Source organism: Rhinoraja longicauda, chromosome 39, assembly GCF_053455715.1.
Source record: "Rhinoraja longicauda isolate Sanriku21f chromosome 39, sRhiLon1.1, whole genome shotgun sequence".
Classification (NCBI taxonomy): domain Eukaryota; kingdom Metazoa; phylum Chordata; class Chondrichthyes; order Rajiformes; family Arhynchobatidae; genus Rhinoraja; species Rhinoraja longicauda.
In genome coordinates, this window is record NC_135991.1 from 16442468 (window position 1) to 16467573 (window position 25106).

Below are 25106 nucleotides of genomic sequence, written 5' to 3' on the forward strand. Positions count from 1 at the left end.
TCTCAATCAGTACCCCGTTCCTGCCTTCTCCCCCATACCCCCTGACTCCGCTATCCTTAAGAGCTCTATGTAGCTCTCTCTTGGATGCATTTAGAGAATTGTCCTCCACTGCCTTCTGAGGCAGAAAATTCCACAGATTCACAACTCTCTGACTGAAAAAGTTTTTCCTCATCTCCGTTCTACCCCTTATTCTTAAACTGTGGCCCCTGGTTCTGGATTCCCCCAACATTGGGAACATGTTTCCTGCCTCTAACGTGTCCAACCCCTTAATAATCTTATACGTTTCGATGAGGAAAGATTGAAAAGACTAGGCTTGCTATTGAGGCAGTGCAGCGTAGGTTCACGAGAGTGATCCCCGGGATGGCGGGACTGTCATATGAGGAAAGATTGAAAAGACTGGGCTTGTATTCACTGGAGTTTAGAAGGATGAGAGGGGGGATCGTATAGAGAGACGTATAAAATTATAAAAGGACTGGACAAGCAAGATGCAGGAAAAATGTTCCCAATGTTGGGCAAGTCCAGAATCAGGGGCCACACACACAGTATAAGAATAAAGGGGAGGCCATTTAAAACTGAGGTGAGAAAAAACCTTTTCATCCAGAGAGTTGTGAATTCGTGGGATTCTTTGCCACAGAGGGCAGTGGAGGCCGATTCACTGGATGGATTTAAGAGACAGTTAGATAGTTCTAGGGGCTAGTGGAATCAAGGGGTATGGGGAGAAGGCAGGCACGGGTTACTGATTGGGAACGATCAGCCGTGATCACAATGAATGGCAGTGCTGGCTTGAAGGGCCGAATGGCCTCCTCCTGCACCTATTTTCTATGTTTCTATGTCTATGTTTCTAACGAAATCTCGGATGATGGGGGAGTGCAGCATAGCAGCATGGCCCGTTCATACACTAGTTTAGTTTAGAGACACACAGCGCGGAAACACAATCCCTTCGGCCCACCGAGTCCGCGCCGACCAGCGATCCCCGCACACTAACACCATCCCACACACACTAACACACTGAGGGCAATTTTTACATTTACACCAAGCCAATTTAGATTTAGATTTAGAGATACAGCGCAGAAACAGGCTCTTCGGCCCACCGGGTCCGTGCCGCCCAGCGATCCCCGCACACTAACACTATCCTACACCCACTAGGGACAATTTTTACATTTGCCCAGCCAATTAACCTACATACCTGTACGTCTTTGGAGTGTGGGAGGAAACCAAAGATCTCGGAGAAAACCCACGCAGGTCACGGGGAGAACGTACAAACTCCGTATAGACGGCGCCCGTAGTCAGGATCGAACCTGAGTCTCCGTCGCTGCATTCGCTGTAAGGCGGGAACTCTACCGCTGCGCCACCGTGCCGCCAATTAACCTACAAACCCGCACGTACGTCTTTGGAATGTGGGAGAAAACCGAAGATCTCGAAGGAAAACCCACACAGGTCACGGGGAGAACGTGCAAACTCCGTACAGACGGCGCCCGTAGTCAGGGTCAAACCTGAGTCTCCGTCGCTGCATTCGCTGTAAGGCGGCAACTCTACCGCCACGCCACCGTGATCGCCCAAGGTATGCAAAGGGTCGCCCGTAAAGGGCACTTACAAAGTTACGAATCCCTCCCCTCCCCTCCCCAGGTCCCCCTTTGTTCTCCCCCCCCCCCTCCCATCACGTCAGTCCCCCCAAGCCAGGATCTCCACTGTTCTCCCCCCCTCCCCCTCCCTACGTCTTGCCCGGAGTAGGGGCATTGAGAATCAGAGGACATAGATTTAAGGTAAGGGGGGGGAAAGATTTAGACAATAGACAATAGGAGCAGGAGGAGGCCATTCGGCCCTTCGAGCCAGCACCGCCATTCACCATGATCACGGCTGATCGTCCACAATCAGTACCCCGTTCCTGCCTTCTCCCCATACCCCCTGACTCCGCTATCTTTAAGAGCTCTATCTAGCTCTCTCTTGAAAGCATCCAGAGAATTGGCCTCCACTGCCTTCTGAGGCAGAGAATTCCACAGATTCACAACTCTCTGGGTGGAAAGTTTTTCCTCATCTCCATTCTAAATGGCCGACCCCTTATTCTTAAACTGTGTGTGGCCCCTGGTTCTGAACTCCCCCAACATCGGGAACACGTTTCCTGCCTCTAGCGAGTCCAACCCCTTAATAATCTTATGTTTCAATAAGATCCCCTCTCATCCTTCTAAATTCCAGTGAATACAAGCCCAGTCGCTTCAGTCTTTAATTTTATACGTCTCGATAAGATCCCCTCTCATCCTACTAAACTCCAGCGAATACAAGCCTAATCTTATCTGACAGTCCCGCCATCCCAGGGATCAATCTCGTGACCCTACGCTGCACTGCCTCAATAGCAAGCCTAGTCTTTTCAATCTTTCCTCGTATGACAGTCCCGCCATCCCGGGGATTAACCTGGTGAACCTACGCTGCACTCCCTCAATAGCAAAGATGTCCTCCTCAAATTTGGAGACCAAAACTGCACACAGTACTCCAGGTGCGGTCTTACTAGGGCCCTGTACATCTGCAGAAGGACCTCTTTGCTCCTGTACTCAACTCCTCTTGTTATGAAGGCCAACATGCCATTGGCTTTCTTCACTGCCTGCTGTACCTGCATGCTTCCTTTCAGTGACTGATGCACTAGGACACCCAGATCTCGATGTACGTCCCCTTTTTCTAACTTAACACCATTCAGATAATACTCTGCATTCCTATTCTTACCACCAAAGTGGACAACCTCACACTTATCCATATTAAACTGCATCTGCCATGCATCCGCCCACTCACACAACCTGTCCAAGTCACCCTGCAACCTCATCGCATCTTCCTCACAGTTCACACTGCCACTCAGCTTTGTGTCATCTGCAAATTTGCTAATGGTACTTTTAATTCCGGGGATTAACCTGGTGAACCTACGCTGCACGCCCTCAATAGCAAGGATGTCCTTCCTCAAATTTGGAGACCAAACCTGCACACAGTACTCCAGGTACGGTCTCACCAGGGCCCTGTACAACTGCAGAAGAACCTCTTTGTTCCTATACTCAACTCCTCTTGTTATGAAGGCCAACATGCCATTGGCTTTCTTCACTGCCTGCTGTACCTGCACGCTTCCTTTCAGTTCCTATTGAATAGGAACCTGTGGGGGGGAGGGGAGACGGCCGCTCGGACCCTGACCTTTGATCTTCTGGGCGGCCGCAGTCCGTACCTCGGCCTCGTTGTCTCTCAGGAGGTTTTGGAAGGTCGGCAGCATGTCCTTCTTGGTAATGTCGGGGCCGAGGGCTTTCTGCAGCTGTTCCAATGCAACACATCGGGGGCAAGGAGGTGGGAAGAGGGGAGGTGGGAGAGAGGGAGAGGGAGGAGGGGAAGTGGGAGAGAGGGGGAGGGAGAGGGAGAAGTAGAGGGGAGGTGGGAGAGAGGGAGAAGAGGGAGGTGGGAAGAGGAAGGGAGAGAGAGGAGAAGGGAGATGGGAGAGAGGGAGGAGAGGGGAGGTGGGAGAGAGGGAGGAGGGGAGGTGGGAGAGAGGGAGGAGAAGGGAGGAGGGAAGAGGGGGGAGAGGAGGGCAGGTGGGAGAGAGGGAGAAGTGAGGTGGGAAGAGGGGGGAGAAAAGAGGGAGGGAGAGTGGGAGAAGGGAGGTGGGAAGAGGGGGGAGAAAAGAGGGAGGGAGAGTGGGAGAAGGGAGGTGGGAAGAGGGATAAGGAGAGGGGAGGTGGGAGAGTGGGGGGAGGAGAGGGGCGATGGGAGAGAGGGAGGAGGAGTTGGGAAGTGGGTGGAGAAGAGGGGAGGTGGGAGAGAGGGAGGAGGAGAGGGGAGGAGGGAAGAGGGGGAGGGGAGGGGAGAGAGGGAGAGGGGAGGTTGGAGAGAGGGAGGAGAAAGGAGGTGGGAAGGAGAGAGGAAGGAGAAGGAAGGTGGGAAGAGGGGGAGGGGAGGTGGAAGAGAGGGAGGAGAGAAGGGGGAAGAGGGGGAAGGGACGGGGTAGGGAGAAGGGTAGAGATAACGATTTGTGCAAGTTAAATGGTCTCCAAATTTGAGGAAGGACATTCTTGCTATTGAGGGCGTGCAGCGTAGGTTCACCAGGTTAATCCCCGGGATGTCAGGACTGTCGTATGTTGAAAGACTGGAGCGACTAGGCTTGTATACACTGGAATTTAGAAGGATGAGAGCGGATCTTATCGAAACGTATCAGATTATTAAGGGGTTGGACACGTTAGAGGCAGGAAACATGTTCCCAATGTTGGAGGAGTCCAGAACAAGGGGCCACAGTTTAAGAATAAGGGGTCGGCCATTTAGAACGGAGATGAGGAAAAACCTTTTCAGTCAGAGAGTTGTGAATCTGTGGAATTCTCTGCCTCAGAAGGCAGTGGAGGCCAAATGGCTTCCTCCTGCACCTATTGTCTATTGTCCAAAGGGAGTTACGAATATAGGTACAAAGTGCTGGAGTAACTCAGCGGGTCGGGCAGCATCTCTGTGGAGAACGTGGATAGGTACAAAGTGCCGGAGTAACTCAGCGGGTCGGGCAGCATCTCTGTGGAGAACGTGGACAAGTACAAAGTGCCGGAGTAACTCAGCGGGTCGGGCAGCATCTCTGTGGAGAACGTGGACAGGTACAAAGTGCCGGAGTAACTCAGTGGGTCGGGCAGCATCTCTGTGGAGAACGTGGACAGGTACACAAAGTGCTGGAGTAACTCAGCGGGTCGGGCAGCATCTCGGGAGGGAAGGAACGGGCGACGTTTCGGGTCGAGTCGTCGGATCTGAGAGATCTCTAATCCGTGCCGGCTGCCGTCCTCTCTCCCTCCCTCCCCCTCCCTCCCTCCCTCCCGGCCCAGGCCCCGGCCGCCTACCTCGATGAACTTGTCAGCCACCATGTAGCGCACCCGCCACGACTTGTCATCCATGGCAATCCTCAACGTGGGCATCACCATCTTCTCCAGCTCGTCGCGGGTGAGGAGCTGGGCGATGCTCACGCAAGCCTCCACTGCCAGCAGCCGCACAGAGTCCTGAGAGAGGGAGGTAACAGTAGCCAGCATCTGTACCGCTAGTGATCCGCTAATAAACTTATATACAAAGACTTGAGTGACTCTGGATATACACACACATACAAACAGGAGAGAGGGTGAGAGGGAGGGAGGAAGGGAGGGAGGGAGGGAGCGAGGGAGGGAGAGAGAGGGGCAGAGAGGGAGATGTAGATGCGTTATCCCGGTACTGGCGTGGCTGGTCACCTGGCTATCGTGGGCGCTGGAGGTAACAGTAGCCAGCATCTGTACCTCAAGTGATCCACTAATAAAGAACTTATGTACAAAGACTCGAGTGACTGGATATACATACCCACAAACAGGAGAGAGGGAAGGAGGGATGGAGGGCCGGAGGGAGGGAGGGAAGGAGGGAGGAAGAGAGAGGGAGGGAGGGAGGAAGAGAGAGGGAGAGAAGGAGGAAGGGAGGAAGAGCGGGGGAGAGGGAGGGAGAGAGGGGGAGAGGGAGACAGGGAGGGATGGAGGGGGAGAGAGGGAGGGAGGGAGATGGAGGGAGGTAACAGTAGCCAGCATCTGTTCCACTAGTGATCTGCTAATAAAGAACATATACAAAGACTTGAGTGACTCTGGATATACACACCCACAAACAGGAGAGAGAGAGGGAGGGAGGGAGAGAGGGAGGGAGAGGGATGGAGGCAGAGAGAAGGAGGGAGGAAAGGAGTGAGGGAGGGAGGGAGGGAGGGAGAGAGGGAGCGAGGGAGAGGGAGGGAGGGAGAGGGAGGTAACAGTCGCCAGTATCTGTACCACTAGTGATCTTCTAATAAAGAACTTGTATACAAAGACTCGAGTGACTCTGGATATACACACACCCACAAACAGGAGAGAGGGAGGGAGGGATGGGTGGAGGGAGGGATATAAAGGGAAGGATGGAGGGAGAGGGAGGGATGGAGGGAGAGGGAGGGATGGAGAGAGAGAGAGGGAGGGAGGGAGAGAGGGTTGGAGGACTAGAGAGGGAGGGAGAGAGGGAAGGGAGAGGAGGGAGGGAGGGGGAAGGAGGGAGTGAGGGGGAGAGAGAGAAAGGGAGAGAGGGAGGGTGGGAGGGAGAGAGGATGGTCAGTGGGCAGTCCGCATACTGATTTACTGAGAATAGACACAAAGTGCTGGAGTAACTCAGCGGGTCGGGCAGCATCTCTGTGGAGAACGTGGACAGGTACAAAGTGCTGGAGTAACTCAGCGGGTCGGGCAGCATCTCTGTGGAGAACGTGGACAGGTACAAAGTGCTGGAGTAACTCAGCGGGTCGGGCAGCATCTCTGGGGAGAAGGAACGGGCGACGTTTAGGGTGGAGACCCTTCAGACCGCTCCTTCCTACCTGTTCATCGGTGGCCAGGGTGCAGAAGACGGGCAGAATCTCAGACCTCACGTTCTCCAGCTCGAGGGCCTTGGCAAACTCGCCCAGCTTGGCGGCAGCTGCCCGCCTGACCATGGGCGTGTCGTCAGTACACAGGCTCTTGAAGTTTCTGCGAGGGGGTAGGTTGTGAGAATCTACATTGTATAAACATGAGCCAGCGTGGATTTACGAAGGGGAAGTCATGCTTGACTAATCTACTGCGATTCTTTGAGGATGTAACGAGGAAAACTGACAGGGGAGAGCCGGTGGATGTGGTGTACCTCGACTTTCAGAAAGCCTTCGACAAACATAGAAAATAGGTGCAGGAGTAGGCCATTCGGCCCTTCGAGCCTGTACGCACCGTCATTCAATATGATCATGGCTGATCATCCAACTCAGTATCCCGTACCTGCCTTCTCTCCATACCCCCTGATCCCTTTAGCCACAAGGGCCACATCTAACTCCCTCTTAAATATAGCCAACGAACTGGCCTCAACTACCTTCTGTGGCAGAGAATTCCACAGATTCACCACTTTCTGTGTGAAGAAAAACTTTCTCATCTCGGTCCTAAAAGACTTCCCCCTTATCCTTAAACTGTGACCCCTTGTCCTGGACTTCCCCAACATCGGGAACATAGGAGATTGGTGGGCAAAATTAGAGTGCATGGTATTGGGGGTAGGGTACTGACATGGATAGAAAATTGGTTGGCAGACAGAAAGCAAAGAGTGGGGATAAATGGGTCCCTTTCAGAATGGCAGGCAGTAACTAGTGGGGTACCGCAAGGCTCAGTGCTAGGACCGCAGCTATTTACAATATACATCAATGATTTGGAGAAGGCAGGAACGGGGTACTGATTGAGAATGATCAGCCATGATCACATTGAATGGTGGTGCTGGCTCGAAGGGCCGAATGGCCTCCTCCTGCACCTATTGTCAATTAAAAGTACCATTAGCAAATTTGCAGATGATACAAAGCTGGGTGGCAGTGTGAGCTGTGAGGAAGATGGTATGAGGTTGCAGGGTGACTTGGACAGGTTGTGTGAGTGGGCGGATGCATGGCAGATGCAGTTTAATGTGGATAAGTGTGAGGTTGTCCACTTTGGTGGTAAGAATAGGAAGGCAAATTATTATTAGCTGAATGGTGTCAAGTTAGGAAAAGGGGACGTACAACGAGATCTGGGTGTCCTAGTGCATCAGTCACTGAAAGGAAGCATGCAGGTACAGCAGGCAGTGAAGAAAGCCAATGGCATGTTGGCCTTCATAACAAGAGGAGTTGAGTACAGGAGCAAAGAGGTCCTTCTGCAGTTGTACAGGGCCCTGGTGAGACCGCACCTGGAGTACTGTGTGCAGTTTTGGTCTCCAAATATGAGGAAGGATATTCTTGCTATTGAGGGCGTGCAGCGTAGGTTTACTAGGTTAATTCCCGGAATGGCGGGACTGTCATATGTTGAAAGACTGGAGTGACTAGGCTTGTATACACTGGCATTTAGAAGGATGAGAAGGGATCGGCTGTGCCCGGCGTTACTCACTGCCGCAGGTAGGCCTTGACGGTGCTGGAGACGCGGGGGTAGCAGACGCTGAACAGGCCGCAGGCGGAGGTGCGCGAGGTGAACCAGTCGCCCGTGGACAGGCGCTTCACCAAGGGCACGAAGTGGCGCTCCAGGTCGGCCGGCGTGTGCTCCTTGGAGATGATGCGCAGCGATTCCACCGCCTTGTCCCGGACTACCGTCTCCTCCACCGTGGCCAGGCTCTCCAGCGGGGGCTGGGGATGAACGGGGAACAGACGCCATTTTACCATGCATGTGTACGATGGACCAGGCTTGTATTCATTGCAGTTTAGAAGGACGAGAGGGGGGATCTTATAGAGAGACGTACATCATTGGGAACATGTTTCCTGCATTGAGCTTGTCCAGTCCTTTTATAATTTTGTACGTCTCTCTATAAGATCCCCTCTCATCTAAAGGCGGCACGGTGGCGCAGCGGTAGAGTTGCTGCCTTCGGTGTAAGCTCGATCCAGGAAACATGTTCCCAATGTTGGAGTTTAGAAGGACGAGAGGGGGGATCTTATAGAGAGACGTACAAAATTATAAAAGGACCGGACAAGCTCGATGCAGGAAACATGTTCCCAATGTTGGAGTTTAGAAGGATACAGCGCGGAAACAGGCCCTTCGGCCCACCGAGTCCGCGCCGCCCAGCGATCCCCGCACATTAACACTATCCTACACACACTAGGGACAATTTTTTAATTTTACCCAGTCAATTAACCTACATACCTGTACGTCTTTGGAGTGTGGGAGGAAACTGAAGATCTCGGAGAAAACCCACGCAGGTCACGGGGAGAACGTACAAACTCCGTACAGACACCGCCCGTAGTCAGGATCGAACCTGAGTCTCCGGCACTGCATTCGCTGTAAGGCAGCAACTCTACCGCTGCGCCACTTTGCCGCCTTTATATGAGAGGGAATCTTATAGAGAGACGCACAAAATTATAAAAGGACCGGACAAGCTCGATGCAGGAAACATGTTCCCAATGTTGAAGTTTAGAAGGACGAGAGGGGGGATCTTACAGAGAGACGTACAAAATTATAAAAGGACTGGACAAGCTCGATGCAGGAAAAATGTTCCCAATGTTGGAGTTTAGAAGGATGAGAGGGGGGATCTTATAGAGAGACATACAAAATTATAAAAGGACTGGACAAGCTCGATGCAGTAAAAATTGGGGGAGACCAGAACCAGGGGCCACACACACAGTCTAAGAATAAAGGGGAGGACGTTTAAAACTGAGGTGAGGACAAACTTTTCCAGTTGTGAATGTGTGGGATTCTCTGCCACAGAGGGCAGCGGAGGCCGATTCACTGGATGGATTTAAGAGAGAGTTAGATAGAGCTCTAGGGGCTAGTGGAATCAAGGGATATGGGGGGAAAGGCAGGCACAGGTTACTGATTGTGGACGATCAGCAGCGATCACAATGAATGGCGGTGCGTACAGGCTCGAAGGGCCGAATGGCCTCCTCCTGCACCTATAGTCCATGTTTCTATGTTTAGTTTGGAGATACAGTGTGAAAACAGGCCTATCAACTCAACCCAACCAACGTGCCCCATCTACACTAGTTTAGACAATAGACAATAGGTGCAGGAGGAGCCCTTCGAGCCTGTACGCACCGCCATTCAATGTGATCATGGCCGATCATTCTCAATCAGTACCCCGTTCCTGCCCTCTCCCCATACCCCCTGACTCCGCTATCCTTAAGAGCTCTATCCTGCTCTCTCTTGAATGCATTCAGAGAATTGGCCTCCACTGTCTTCTGAGGCAGAGAATTCCACAGATTCACAACTCTCTGACTGAAAAAGTTTTTCCTCATCTCAGTTCTAAATGGCCGACCCCTTATTCTTAAACTGTGGCCCCTTGTTCTGGACTCCCCCAACATTGGGAACATGTTTCCTGCCTCTGCTGCTGCCAATCTCCTATCCCCCCCACATCCGGACCAAACTCAGATCCTGGGGGGACAGGGCTTTCTCCATCGCTGCTCCCACCCTATGGAACTCACTACCCCAAACCGTTAGAGACTCCTCCACTCACCACATTCAAAACATCGCTGAAGTCTCACCTGTTCAGTACTGCCTTCAACCACTGAAGGTCACCTCACCTTCTGTCTCCTTTCTCTGTTCGTTTACTTATTTACTTATTTATCTATTTATTCATTTCCCTATGTTCTCTAAATCTCTGTAAAGCGTCTTTGAGTATATGAAAAGCGCTATATAAATGTAATGCATTATTATTATTATTATTAATGTGTCCAACCCCTTAATAATCTTGTACATTTCGATAAGATCTCCTCTCATCCTTCTAAATTCCAGTGTTTACAAGCCCAGTCGCTCCAGTCTTTCAACATATGATAGTCCCACCATTCCGGGAATTAACCTAGTAAACCTACGCTGCACGCCCTCAATAGCAAGAATATCCTTCCTCAAATTTGGTTTAGTTTAGAGACACAGTGTGGAAACAGGCCCATCCACTGAACCCAACCAACGTGCCCCATCTACACTAGTTTAATTTAGGTTTAGTTTAGAGATAGTGTGGAAACAGTGGGAACATTTTTCCTGCACCGAGCTTGTCCAGTCCTTTTATAATTTTCTGCACTGAATTCTCCGACTGATTAAGGTCGGCGTGCCAATTAAAAAAAAAAAATTATTAACAAGAAATACTTTATTCGAGAAATAAATATATATAAAACATGTTCCTTCCAAAATAAGGGGTAGGGCATTTAGAACGGAGATGAGGAAAAACTTAAGTATAAGATTATTAAGGGGTTGGACACGTTAGAGGCAGGAAACATGTTCCCAATGTTGGGGGAGTCCAGAACAAGGGGCCACAGTTTAAGAATAAGGGGTAGGCCATTTAGAACGAAGATGATGAAAAACCTTTTCAGTCAGAGAGTTGTGAATCTGTGGAATTCTCTGCCTCAGAAGGCAGTGGAGGCCAATTCTCTGAATGCATTCAAGAGAGAGCTAGATAGAGCTCTTAAGGATAGCAGAGTCAGGAGGTATGGGGAGAAGGCAGGAACGGGGTACTGATTGAGAATGATCAGCCATGATCACATTGAATTGCGGTGCATACAGGCTCGAAGGGCCGAATGACCTCCTCCTACACCTATTGTCTATAAAACGCCATCTGACATTCTCGGGGGCTAGACATACGTTCAATACAACAATTACATTACGTTACGCCCCCACCATTGTCATTGATTTGGAATCCCTTCCCTTATTTTGAAGGGTATCTCCACCACACCCTGGCCCCCCCCCCCCCCCATGTCCAGCAGCGGAAGGACCCTAGACTGTGGTCCTCCCCTACAGAGCCTTGGCGTTGGCTGCACCGAGCTTCGACGCGTCCCTCAGCACGTCCTCCTGCAGTCCTGAGCGTGCCAGTCGGCAACATTCCCCGACGGACAGCTCGCTCCGCCGAGAGGCCAACTAAGCTCGGGCAGCCTTTCGCCAATGACCTTTATGACAAGAGGAGTTGAGTACAGGAGCAAAGAGGTCCTTCTGCAGTTGTACAGGGCCCTGGTGAGACCGCACCTGCTAGATAGAGCTCTTACGGATAGCGGAGTCAGGGGTATGGGGAGAAGGCAGGAACGGGGTACTGATTGAGAATGATCAGCCATGATCACATTGAATGGCGGTGCGTACAGGCTCGAAGGGCCGAATGGCCTAATCCTGCACCTATTGTCTATTGTATTGTGTGTGCAGTTTTGGTCTCCAAATTTGAGGAAGAATATTCTTGCTATTGAGGGTGTGCAGCGTAGGTTCACCAGGTTAATCCCCGGGATGTTGAAAGACTGGAGCGGCTAGGCTTGTATACACTGGAATTTAGCAGGCTGAGAGGGGATCTTATCGAAACATATAAGATTATTAAGGGATTGGACACGCTAGAGGCAGGAAACATGTTCCCAATGTTGGGGGAGTCCAGAACCAGGGGCCACACACAGTTTAAGAATAAGGGGTCGGCCATTTAGAACGGAGACGAGGGAAAACGTTTTCAGTCAGAGAGTTATGAATCTGTGGGATTCTCTGCCTCAGAAGGCAGTGGAGGCCAATTCTCTGAATGCATTCAAGAGAGGGCTAGACAGAGCTCTTAAAGATAGCGGAGTCAGGGGGTATGGGGAGAAGGCAGGAACGGGGTACTGATTGAGAATGATCAGCCATGATCACATTGAATGGTGGTGCGTACAGGCTCGAAGGGCCGAATGGCCTCCTCCTGCACCTATTGTCTATAGAGCTCTTAAAGATAGTGGAGTCAGACGGTATGGGGAGAGGGCAGGAACGGGGTACTACTGATTGTGGATGATCAGCCATGATCACATTGAATGGTGGTATCACAAAATGCTGTAGTAACTCAACGGATCAGGCAGCATCTAGGAGAGAGGGAATGGATGACGTTTCTTCAGTCTGAAGGGTCTCCACCTGAAACGTCACCCATTCCCTCTCTCCTGAGATGCTGCCTGACCCGCTGAGTTACTCCAGCATCGTGTGATACCTTCGGTTTGTACCAGCATCTGTAGTTATTTTCCTACATTGCATGGCGGTGCTGGCTCGAAGGGCCAAACGGCCTACTCCTGCACCTATGGTCTATTGTCTACCAGCGACACTCGATGTCAAGTCTCTGAATGTGCCCCCGGGAACAGTCCGTAGATCGCAAAGCCCTCCGTGACGGGGCTGTTCGGCGTAAATCGTGACAGGGACCCTTGCAAACCTCTCCAAACTCTCTTGGCAAATCCACACTCTGCGAAGAGGTGGGAAAAACGCGGAAGGCTTCACGAACTCGCGTGCCAAATGGCTAAGGGGCACGTACCAGCAAGCAGTAGACGTAGGTTGGGCCTCCCACCAGGGCAGTGAAGGTTCCCAACTGCTCAGCCAAGGCAAGAAGCACTTCGTCCTCATCGTAGATCGTGTCTGGAAGGTGAAAAGGATCTTCTGAATCTGAATTACCTTTATTGTCATTCAAAATGAATTGAACGAAAATCATTTGCAGCGCAGCCACAGCAGTACAGCGTAAAAGACACAAGACACACAATTTCAACACAAACATCCATCAGTGACTCCTCCAGACACCCCTTCACTGTGATGGAAGGCAAGAAAATGTCTTCTCTCTTCCCCCATGCTTCTCCCACGGACAGATAGTTCGACTTCTGCCGAGGCGACCGACTCGCGCAGCCCCCGCAAGGAGATGGAAGGCCTCGCGGCCGAGTCGCGCAGGGCGATGGAAAGTCCTGCGGCCGAGCCGTGCCGGGCAATGGAAAGTCCCCGCGGCCGAGCCGTGCCATGGAAGGCCCCGCGGCCGCGCCGGGAGATGGAAAGTCCTGCGGCCGCGTGATGAAAGGCCCCACGGCCGAGCCGTGCCATGGAAGACCCCGCGGCCGGGCGATGAAAGGCCCCGCGGCCGAGCAGTGCCAGGTGGTGAAAAGTCCCGCGGCCGAGCCGTGCCGGGCGATGGAAAGTCCCGCGGCCGAGCGATGAAAGGTCCCGCGGCCGAGCCGTGCGATGGAAGGCCCCGCGGCCGAGCTGTGCCGGGCGATGGAAAGTCCCGCGGCCGAGCAGTGCCGGGCGATGGAAAGTCCCGCGGCCGAGCGATGAATGGCCCCGCGGCCGAGCCGTGCCATGGAAAGTCCCGCGGCCGAGCGATGAAAGGCCCTGCGGCCGAGCCGTGCCGGGTGATGGAAAGTCCCGCGGCCGAGCCGTGCCGGGCGATGGAAAGTCCCGCGGCCAAGCGGGGTGCGTCCCCCGACGGGGTGGTGGAAGCCGCCACGGCTGGAGCCGGTCACCAGCCAGGGACCTGCAAGCTCCCAATGTTGCAGTCCACAGGGCTGGTGGCCGAGCCTCCGGAGGTAAAGTTGCAGCCTCCGAGAGTCGGCCAGCTCCGAGATGGTAAGTCCTGGCCCTGCCACTGGAGCCCTCAGGATCTATCCCAGCTGGAGGCCGCCCACTCCACGCTGTTGGGCCGCAGCGCCACGGAGACACGACTCGGAAAAGGTTTGCATCTCCGTCAAGGAAGAGATTTTAATAAAAATAAAGGTTTCCCCCACCCCCCACATATACAGTTAAAATAGACTACTACACACATCTAACTCATAGACAGAAAAAGAAAAAAGACAAACAGACTGCCGGCGAGCCACAGCCGCATGGCAGTGCAGCCATCTTGTTCACCCTTCAGCGATGGCAGCCTCGACCATCAGTCCGTCCGTCCTTGTCGTTGTTATTTTGTTATCGTCGGTGAGTTTTAAAAAATCTGTGTTAATGTTCTCTGGTTTGTTTTATGTGGGGGGGGGGGGAGCTGGAGGCCTTGCCCTGGACTGACTTTGAGCCCCACCGCCGGGCCGTGGGCCTGCCATCCGAGCGTGCCATCCCTCACCTCCAACATCGAGGAGCTCGCAGTCTCGGGTGGAGACCGACGGCGGGGAGCTCTCCAAAAGCCGCACGAGGTTCGACAAGTCAAGCCAAGTCAATTTTATTTGTATAGCACATTTAACAACAACCCACATTCACCAAAGTGCTGTACATCAGTGCAGGTACTAAGAACGAACATACAATGGCACACAAACATAACAGTCAAGTCAAGTCAAGTCAATTTTATTTGTACAGCACATTTAACAACAACCCAAGTTGACCAAAGTGCTGTACGTCAGTTCAGGTACTAAGAACGAACATGCAATGGCACACAAACATAACAGCACATACATAAACAGTTCACAGTGAGCCTCAAACGCTAGGAAGTAGAAATAGGTTTTGAGCCTGGACTTTTTTAGATTTCGATTTTTAGATTTAGAGATACAGTGCGGAAACAGGCCCTTCGGCCCAGCGATCCCCGCACATTAACACTATCCTACACACACTAGGGACAATTTTTACATTTACCCAGTCAATTAACCTACATTCCTGCACGTCTTTGGAGTGTGGGAGGAAACCGACGATCTCGGAGAAAACCCATGCCGGTCACGGGGAGAACGTACAAGGACTTAAAGGAGTCGATGGAGGGGGCAGTTCTGATGGGGAGAGGGATACTGTTCCACAGTCTCGGAGCTGCAACCGCAAAAGCGCGGTCACTCCTGAGCTTAAGCCTAGACCGTGGGCGGGATAGTCAGTAGCCCCAAGACCTGAGGGACCTGGAGATAGAGTGGTGGGTTAGAAGATTTTTGATATGGGGGGGGGGGGGGGGGGGGGGGGGGGCAAGCCCATTTAGGGCTTTGTATGTGTACAGGAGGAGCTTGAAGTTGATTCTGTACTGTACTGGGAGCCAGTGGAGAGAGGCCAGAATCGGGGTGATGTGGTCCCTTTTACGGGTACCCGTCAGGAGTCTCGCTGCGGCGTTTTGGACCGATTGCAGGCGGGGCAGGGATGATTGGCTGATCCCAGTGAACAGGGAGTTGCAGTAGTCTAGGCGGGAGGAAATGAATGCGTGGATGATTTTTTCAATGTCGTCAAATTGGAGGAGTGGTTTTGATTTTAGTTATGGTACGAAGCTGGACAAGCCCCGGCCTGGGGGAGCTGAGATTCCCCCCCCCCCCTCCGGATGCAGGAGCTTGATCGTCCCGGACGAGGAAGGCCCAAAACACTGCTGGCTACGGGAGTCAAGATCGAGAAGGGATTAAAAGTACCATTATGCAGGAACGGGGTACTGATTGAGAATGATCAGCCATGATCACATTGAATGGCGGTGCTGGCTCGAAGAGCCGAATGGCCTCCTCCTGCACCTATTGTCTATTAGCAAATTTGCAGATGATACAAAGCTGGGTGGTAGTGTGAGCTGTGAGGAAGATGCTATGAGGTTGCAGGGTGACTTGGACAGGTTGTGTGAGTGGGCGGATGCAGGGCAGATGCAGTTTAATGTGGATAAGTGTGAGGTTATCCACTTTGGTGGTAAGAATAGGAAGGCAGATTATTATCTGAATGGTGTCAAGTTAGGAAAAGGGAGATTTGGGTGTCCTAGTGCATCAGTCACTGAAAGGAAGCATGCAGGTACAGCAGGCAGTGAAGAAAGCCAATAGCATGTTGGCCTTCATGACGAGGAGTTGAGTATAGGAGCAAAGAGGTCCTTCTGCAGTTGTACAGGGCCCTAGTGAGACCGCACCTGGAGTACTGTGTGCAGTTTTGGTCTCCAAATTTGAGGACGTGCAGCGTAGGTTCACCAGGCTAATTCCCGGAATGGCGGGACTGTCATATGTTGAAAGACTGGAGCGACTAGGCTTGTATACACTGGAATTTAGAAGGATGAGAGGGGATCTTATCGAAATATATCAGATTATTAAGGGGTTGGACATGTTAGAGGCAGGAAACATGTTCCCAATGTTGGAGGAGTCCAGAACAAGGGGCCACAGTTTAAGAATAAGGGGTCGGCCATTTAGAACGGAGTTGAGGGAAAACTTTTTCAGTCAGAGAGTTGTAAATCTGTGGGATTTTCTGCCTCAGAAGGCAGTGGAGGCCAATTCTCTGGATGCAATCAAGAGAGAGCTAGATAGAGCTCTTAAGGATAGCGGAGTCAGGGGGTATGGGGAGAAGGCAGGAACGGGGTACTGATTGAGAATGATCAGCCGTGATCACATCGAATGGCGGTGCTGGCTCGAAGGGCCGAATGGCCACTTCCTGCACCTGTTGTCTATTAAATGCACATACTTAGCCAATAAACTTATTCATTCGTTGATTGATTGATTGATTGACTGATTGATTGAATGATTGATTGATTGATTGATTGATTCGTTCATTCATTCATTCATTCGTTCACGCCTGTAAAGTATGATTGTGATGGATTGTGACTTCCAAAACGAACTAAAACGTGCTCTGAGCACGGTTCCCCGCCACCGCCTCCGTGGGTCAGACCCACACTGGGAGACGAGGAGACGGGAGGGGAGGGAGAACGCCAGGCTGCTCATCCCGGCCACCGTCTGTTTGTTCTTCTGCCCTCTGATCGACGTTTCAGGTCGATCAAATCCCGAACAAACAGACACAAGAACAGTTTTTACCCCAGGGCCATACGAGAACTGAACACTACTTTCTGCAACAGGTCACACTGTTAAAACTTTTGTATTTAATATATTGGTATTTACTTGTTTGCATTTATTGCATATATGTTTTTACGCACCGTCAGGATTGCTATTTTTCAATTTCGTTGCACTTGTTGCAACGACAATAAATGAATATTATTATTATTATATTATTACCTGTGAGGAAGGGCAGGAGTTCATTTCGAGTCCGCTCCACACCCAGGGCTAACGCGATGGTCGACAGCTTCTTGATGCTGTTCAGACGGAGCTAGAGGGACGTTTCAGAGTTAGAAACAGGCCCACCGAGTCCGGTCCGCGCCGGCCAGCGATCACCCGCCCGCGCACCAGTTCCACGCTACCCCACCTTCTCACCCACTGCCGACACCTTGGGAACAACTTACAGAGGGCCAATTGACCGTAGATACAGAGTGCTGGAGTAACTCAGCCGGTCGGGCAGCATCTCTGTGGAGAACGTGGACAGGTACAAAGTGCTGGAGTAACTCAGCGGGTCGGGCAGCATCTCTGTGGAGAACGTGGACGGGTACAAAGTGCTGGAGTAACTCAGCGGGTCGGGCAGCATCTCGGGAGAGAAGGAACGGGCGACGTTTCGGCTCGAAGGTCTTCACTCAATATACCTCACCCCCTCATTCCCCCACCCCTCCCTCAATCCGCCCCCCTCATTCCCTCACTCCTTTCCCTCCATTTATCCTTCCCCCTCATCTCCTCCCCCTCTCCCTCACCACCTTCCATCATCCCCCTCAATCCTCCCTTATTCATCCCTCCCCTCACTCCCACCCTCCCTCCTTCCCTCTCTCATTACCTCATCCCCACTTCCCTCCTCTCCCTCCCCCTCAATCCCTCCCTTCTCTCCCCTTCCTCTCCCTCCCCTCACACCCCCTCCTCTCCCTCAATCTCCCCCTCTCATTCCTTCTTCTCCCCATTCCCTCACTCTCTTCCCTCCCTCATTCCCTCCATCGCCCTCAATCTCCCTCATTCATCTCATCATTCCCTTCCCTCATTCCCCCACCCCTCATCCCCTCCCTCTCCCCCCTCCATTCCCTCCCTCAGTCCCTCTCCTCCATTCCCTCCCACACCCTCCCTCAATCACCCCATCTCTCCCTCACTCACCCCTCCTCCCCCTCAATCCCTCCCTCACTCACTCCTTCACTCATTCCCTCCCTCCCTTCATTCTCTCCCTCCCTCGTCCCCTCCATCATTCCTTCCTCAATCTCCCTCACACCCCGTCCTATCCCTCAATCCCACACTCCTCCTTCCCTCAATCACCCCTCATTCCCTCCATCCCCTCACTCATTTGCTCCCTCCTCCTCCCTCATTCCCACCTCCCTCATTCATTCCCTCCCTCTCTTCCCTCACCCTCCTCCTGCCCCTCCCTCCCCCTCATCCCGATACTCTCCTCCCTCCCTCACACCTTCCCTACCTCCCCCTCTCCCATTCCCTCACTCCCCCTCATTCCCTACCCCTCCCTTCCTCAATCTCCTTCGCTCATTCATCCCTTCCCTCAATCTCCCTCACCCCCTCCCTTCACACCTTCCCTCCCTCCATCCTTCCTCCCTCATCATCCCCTTCCTCCTTCCCTCAATCACCCCTCATTCCCTCTCTCCCTCCCTTCACTTTCCCTCCGTCATTCTCTCCCTCATTCCCTCCCTTCACACCTTCCCTCCCTCATTCTCTTCTTCCTTCCATCAATCACCCCTCATTCCCTCCATCCCCTCTCATTCCCTCCCCTCACACCTTTCGTCTCCCGCAACCCCTCCCTCCCTCATTCTCTCCCTCCTCACATCTTCTCATCTCCCTCACTCCTTCCCTCCTCCTCATCTCCCTTTCCCTCATCCCCCTCACACCTTTCCTCCCCCTCCCCCTCATTCCCTACCTCCCCCTCTATCCCTCCATCATTCCCCTCCCTCAATTCCCGATACTCTCCTCCCTCCCTCCTATTCCTCATCTCCTTCCCTCATCCTCATCTCCCTCCCTCCTCCCTCTCACACCTTCCCTCCTCTCCCTCCCTCATCCCCCCCTCCACCCCTCCCTCCCTCCATCTCCCGCATCCCCTCCGTTCACACCTTTCCTCCCCTCCCCATTCATCCCTTCCCTCAATCTCCCTCCACTCCCCTCATATTTAGTTCCCACCCCCTTCCTCATTCCCTCCATCTCCTCCCGCTCATCCTCCACTCCCTCATTCCCTCCCGCCTCATCTCCCTCCCTCCCTTAATCACCCCTCATTCCCTCCATCCCCTCAGTCCCTCCCTCCTTTCACACCTTCCCTCATCTCCATTCCCTCCCTCATCCCCCTCACACCTCCCCCTCAATCCCTCCCTCCCTCATTCTCCCTCCCTCCCCCAATCACCTCATCCCCTCCTCCGTCCCCCTCCCTCCCTCCCTCCCCCTCCTCCCTCATTCCCTCCCTCCCCTCCCTCAATCACACCTTTCCAACCCTCCTCCCTCCTTCATCCTCAATCCCTCCCTCCCTCCCCCCTCAAGCTCTCCCTCCCTCATCCTCTCCTCCCTCATCCCCTTCCCTCCCTCCCCCTCCCTCAATCACCCCTCATCCCCTCCTCCGTCCCCTTCCCTCACGCCTTCCCTCCCTCCCCCTCAATTCCTCCTTCATCCTCAATCCCTCCCTCCCTCCTTCATTCCCTCCCTCTCCCTCCCTCCCTCCCTCCCTCATTCCCGACACCTTTCCCCCCCTCAATCCCTCCTCCCTCCCTCATTCCCTCCTCCCTCCCCCTCATTCCCTCCTCCTTCCCTCCCTCCCTCATCCCTCACACCTTTCCCCCTCAAACACTCCCTCCCTCAATCACCCCATATCCCTCCCTCCCTCCCCCTCATCCCCTCCTCCCTCCCTCTCATTCCCTCCTCCCTCCCTCTCATTCCATCATCTCCCTCCACTCCCCTCATTCCCTCCCTCTCTCATCCACCACACCTTTTCCTCGCTCATCCCCTCCTCTCCCTCCCCCTCCCTCATTCACACCTTCCCTCCCTCACACCCCCTCATCCCCTTCCCTCCCTCCCTCATTCTCCCTCCTCCCTCCCTCAATCTATCCCTCCATCCCCACTCATTCCCTCCATCCCCTCATCCTCTCCTCCCTCTCCCTCAATCCCCTCCCCATCTCGCTCCACTCCCCTCATTCTCCCTTCATCCCCTCTCCCTCCGTCAATGACATCTGACCCCCCTCACAACCCCCCTCCCTCACACCTTTCCTTGTTCCTCCTTCCCTCCCTCCCCTCCCTTCATTCTCCCTCTCTCCCTCCCTTCATCCCTCCCTCCTTCCTTCTCCCCTCCTCCCTCCCTCAATCACCATCTCTCTCCCTCCCACCTTCACTCATCTCCCTCCTCTCCCCTCACCCCTCCCTCTTTCCCCCTCCCTCATTCTCCCTCCTCCCCTCCCTCACACCTTCCCTCCTTCATTCTCCCTCTCTCCCTCAATCATTCCCTCCCTCAATCTCTCTCCCTCATCCTCCCCCCTCATTATCCTCATTTCCTCACACCTTTCCCCCCTTAATCCCTCCCTCCCTTCACACCTTCCCTCCTTCATTCTCCCTCCCTCCCTCATCCCCTTCCTTCATTCACTCCCTCCCTCATCCCCTCCCCCTCCTCACTTTCCCTCAATCCTTCCTCTCCTTATTCCCTCCCTCATCCCCTCCTCCCTCAATTCCTCACCCTCACACCTCCTCCTTCTCATCTCCTCCCTCACGCCTTCCCTCACACCTTCCCTCCCCCTCAATCCCTCCCTCCCTCACTCATCCCCTCCTCCCTCACACCTTTCCTTCATTCTCCCTCTCCCTCATCCCCTTCTCTCTCCCTCCCTCATCCCTCCTCCCCCTCCCTCCACTCCCCTCATTCTCCCTCATCCCCCCTCCCTCCCACCCACCCGCACGTCCTCGTTGTGCAGCTCGTCGATCAGCACGGCGATGGATCCAGAGTCGTCCCCGTCCCCTCCTCCCTCCCTCCCCTTTCCTCACACCTTCCCTCCCTCCCTCTCAATCCATCTCCCTCATCCCCTCCTCCCTCACACCTTCCCTCCCTCATCCTCCCCTCACACTTTCCTTCCTTCCCTCCCTCCCCTCAAACACTCCTCCCTCACACCTTCCCTCTCTCCCCCTCATCCCCTCCCTCTCTCATCCCCCTCACACCTTTCCCTCCCTCATCCCCTCATCCCCTCTCCCTCACTCATCCTCCCTCCACTTCCCTCTCTCCCTCCCTCAATCTCTCTCTCCCTCATCCCCTCCTCCCTTCACTCCCCTCATTCTCCCTCATTCCCTCCTCCCCCTCACACCCTCCCTCCCTCACACCTTCCCTCCCTCATCCCTCCTCCCTCCCTTATCCCCTCCTCCCTTCACTCCCCTCATTCCCTCCCGCAATCTCCCTCCTCCCACTCACACCTTCCCTCCGTCACTCATCCTCCCTCCACTCCCCTCATTCTCCCTCATTCCCTCACACCTTTCCTTCATTCTCCCTCCTCCCCTCCCTCAATCACACCTGTCCCTCCCTCATCCCCTCACACTTCCCCCCCTCCTTCCCTCCTCCAACCCCCCTCATTCCCTCCATCCCTTCATTCTCCCTCCTTCCTCCCTCTCTCCTTCCCTCATCCCCTCTCAAACATTCAAACATTCCCTCATCCCTCCCTCACACCTTTCCTTCATTCCCTCCCATCTCCCCTCCCTCCCTCCCCCTCTCCTCCCTCTACCCCTCCTCCTTCACACCTCTCTCTCCAATCCCCTCATCCTCCATCAATCCCTCCCTCCATCCCCTCCCTCCCTCATCCCCTTCCTTCATTCCCTCCCCCCTCCCTCCCTCCTGCACGTCCTCGTTGTGCAGCTCGTCGATCAGCACGGCGATGGGATCCAGAGTCGTCCCCGTCCCCTCCTCCCTCCCCTCCCCTCACACCTTCCCTCCCTCCCTCTCAATCCATCTCCCTCATTCCCTCCTCCCTCATCCTCACACCTCCTCCCTCCCTCCATCATTCCCTTCCCTCATTTATCCCGATACCCTCCCCCCTCTCAATCCTTCCCTCCCTCATCCTCCCCTCACTTTCCTTCCTTCCCTCCCTCCCCCCTCAAACACTCCTCCCTCACACCTTCCCTCTCTCCCCCTCATCCCCTCCTCCTTCAATCTCCCTCACACCTTCCCCTCATTCTCCCACAATCCCTCCCCCTCATCCCCTTCCTTCATTCCCTCATCCCCCTCATACCTTTCCCTCCCTCATCCCCTCCTCTCTCCCTCACTCATCCTCCCTCCACTTCCCTCTCTCCCTCCCTCAATCTCTCTCCCTCATCCCCTCCTCCCTTCACTCCCCTCATTCTCCCTCATTCCCTCCTCCCCCTCACACCCTTCCTCCCTCACACGTTCCCTCCCTCATCCCTCCTCCCTTCACTCCCCTCATTCCCTCCTCCCTCAATCTCCCTCCTACCCCTCACACCCTCCCTCCCTCACTCATCCTCCCTCCACTCCCCTCATTCTCCCTCCTCCCTCAATCTCCCTCCCTCCCTCACACCTTTCCTTCATTCTCCCTCCTCCCCTCCCTCAATCACACCTGTCCCTCCCTCATCCCCTCACACTTTCCCCCCTCCTTCCCTCACACCTTCCCTCCTCCAACCCCCCTCATTCCCTCCATCCCTTCATTCTCCCTCCTTCCTCCCTCTCTCCTTCCCTCATCCCCTCTCAAACATTCCCTCATCCCTCCCTCACACCTTTCCTTCATTCCTTCATTCCCTCCCTCCCTCCCTCCCATCTCCCCTCCCTCCCTCACACCTTCCCTCCCTCCCCCTCTCCTCCCTCTACCCCTCCTCCTTCACACCTCTCCCTCCAATCCCCTCATCCTCCATCAATCCCTCCCTCCATCCCCTCCCCCTCATCCCTCCATCCCCTCCCCCACATCCCTCCATCCCCTCCCTCCCTCATCCCTTCACACTTTCCCTCCCTCATCCCCTTCCTTCATTCCCTCCCCCCTCCCTCCCACCTGCACGTCCTTGTTGTGCAGCTCGTCGATCAGCACGGCGATGGGATCCAGAGTCGTCCCCGTCCCCTCCTCCCTCCCCTTCCCTCACACCTTCCCTCTCTCCCTCAATCCATCTCCCTCATTCCCTCCTCACACCTCCTCCCTCCCTCCCTCCATCATTCCCTTCCCCCATTTATCCCCTGATACCCTCCTCCTCTCAATCCCTCCCTCATCCCCTCCTCCCTCACACCTTCCCTCCCTCATCCCTCCCTCATCCTTCCCTCACACCTTCCTTCCTCCCCCCTCAAACACTCCTCCCTCACACCTTCCCTCTCTCCCCCTCATCCCCTCTCTCCCTCCTTCCCCCTCAATCTCTCCCCCTCATCCCCTCCCTCCCTCCATCCCCTCCCTCTCTCATCCCCCACACCTTTTCCTCCCTCATCCCCTCATCCCTCCCTCCATCCCCTCCCTCTCTCCTCCCCCTCACACTCCTCCCTCCTCCTCCCTCCTCCTCCTCCTCCTCCCTCACTCCTCCACTCCCCTCATTCTCCCTCCTCCCTCAATCTCCCTCACACCTTTCCTTCATTCTCCCTCCTCCCCTCCCTCAATCACACCTGTCCCTCCCTCATCCCCTCCCTCCCTCCCTCATTCCCTCCTCCCTCCACTCCCCTCATTCCCTCCTCCCCCTCACACCCTCCCTCCCCCTCTCCCCCTCCTCCTTCACACCTCTCCCTCCAATCCCCTCATCCTCTATCAATCCCTCCCTCCATCTCCTCCCCCTCCATCCCCTCCCTCCCTCATCCCTTCACACTTTCCCTCCCTCATCCTTCACCCCCCCTCCCTCCCACCTGCACGTCCTCGTTGTGCAGCTCGTCAATCAGCACGGCGATGGGATCCAGTCGTCCCCGTCCCTTCCTCCCTCCCTCCCCCTCCCTCCCTCTCAATCCATCTCCCTCATTCCCTCCTCCCTCATCCTCACACCCCCTCCCTCCCTCCATCATTCCCTTCCCTCATTTATCCCCTGATACCCTCCCCCTCTCAATCCCTCCCTCCCTCATCCCTCACCCTTTCCTTCCTTCCCTCCCTCCCCCTTCAAACACTCCTCCCTCACACCTTCCCTCTCTCCCCCTCATCCCCTCCTCCCTCAATCTCCCTCACACCTTCCCCTCATTCTCCCACAATCCCTCCCCCTCATCCCCTTCCTTCATTCCCTCATCCCCTCCCTCTCATCCCCCTCACACCTTTCCCTCCCTCATCCCCTCCTCTCTCCCTCACTCATCCTTCCTCCACTTCCCTCTCTCCCTCCCTCAATCTCTCTCTCCCTCATCCCCTCCTCCCTTCATTCTCCCTCATTCCCTCCTCCCCCTCACACCCTCACACCTTCCCTCCGTCACTCATCCTCCCTCCACTCCCCTCATTCTCCCTCAATCTCCCTCCCTCCCTCACACCTTTCCTTCATTCTCCCTCCTCCCCACCCTCAATCACACCTGTCCCTCCCTCATCCCCTCACACTTCCCCCCCTCCTTCCCTCCTCCAACCCCCCTCATTCCCTCCATCCCTTCATTCTCCCTCCTTCCTCCCTCTCTCCTTCCCTCATCCCCTCTCAAACATTCCCTCATCCCTCCCTCACACCTTTCCTTCATTCCTTCATTCCCTCCCTCCCTCCCATCTCCCCTCCCTCCCTCCCTCACACCTTCCCTCCCTCCCCCTCTCCTCCCTCTACCCCTCCTCCTTCACACCTCTCCCTCCAATCCCCTCATCCTCCATCAATCCCTCCCTCCATCCCCTCCCCCTCATCCCTCCATCCCCTCCCTCCCTCATCCCCTTCCTTCATTCCCTCCCCCCTCCCCCCCACCTGCACGTCCTCGTTGTGCAGCTCGTCGATCAGCACAGCGATGGGATCCAGAGTCGTCCCCGTCCCCCCCTCCCTCCCCTCACACCTTCCCTCCCTCCCTCTCAATCCATCTCCCTCATTCCCTCCTCCCTCATCCTCACACCTCCTCCATCATTCCCTTCCCTCATTTATCCCCTGATACCCTCCCCCTCTCAATCCCTCCTCCCTCCCTCATTCTTCCCTCACTTTCCTTCCTTCCCTCCCTCCCCCCTCAAACACTCCCTCTCTCACACCTTCCCTCATTCTCCTCAATCCCTCCCCCTCATCCCCTTCCTTCATTCCCTCATCCCCTCCTCCATCCCCTCCCCCGCATCCTTCATTCCCTCATCCCCATCTCCCTCAAACCTTCCCTCCCTCATCCCCTCCTCCCTCCCTC

At 54.6% G+C, this 25106-nt stretch overlaps 1 protein-coding gene across 1 annotated transcript in view; it reads right to left on the bottom strand.

Moving 5' to 3' along the window:
- The window catches only part of LOC144611232 (serine/threonine-protein phosphatase 2A 65 kDa regulatory subunit A beta isoform-like), a gene marked incomplete at its 5' end in the record, with an annotated part of 88960 nt that extends 68125 nt beyond the window's left edge, over positions 1-20835 (bottom strand). Inside the window, 7 exons of the mRNA XM_078430275.1 lie at positions 3169-3283; positions 4833-4988; positions 6332-6479; positions 7878-8110; positions 12697-12797; positions 17057-17147; positions 20770-20835. Of these exons, the coding sequence (XP_078286401.1) occupies positions 3169-3283; positions 4833-4988; positions 6332-6479; positions 7878-8110; positions 12697-12797; positions 17057-17147; positions 20770-20835 (910 nt within the window). The remainder of the gene's footprint in view (positions 1-3168; positions 3284-4832; positions 4989-6331; positions 6480-7877; positions 8111-12696; positions 12798-17056; positions 17148-20769) is intronic.
- Positions 20836-25106: the final 4271 nt, after the last annotated feature.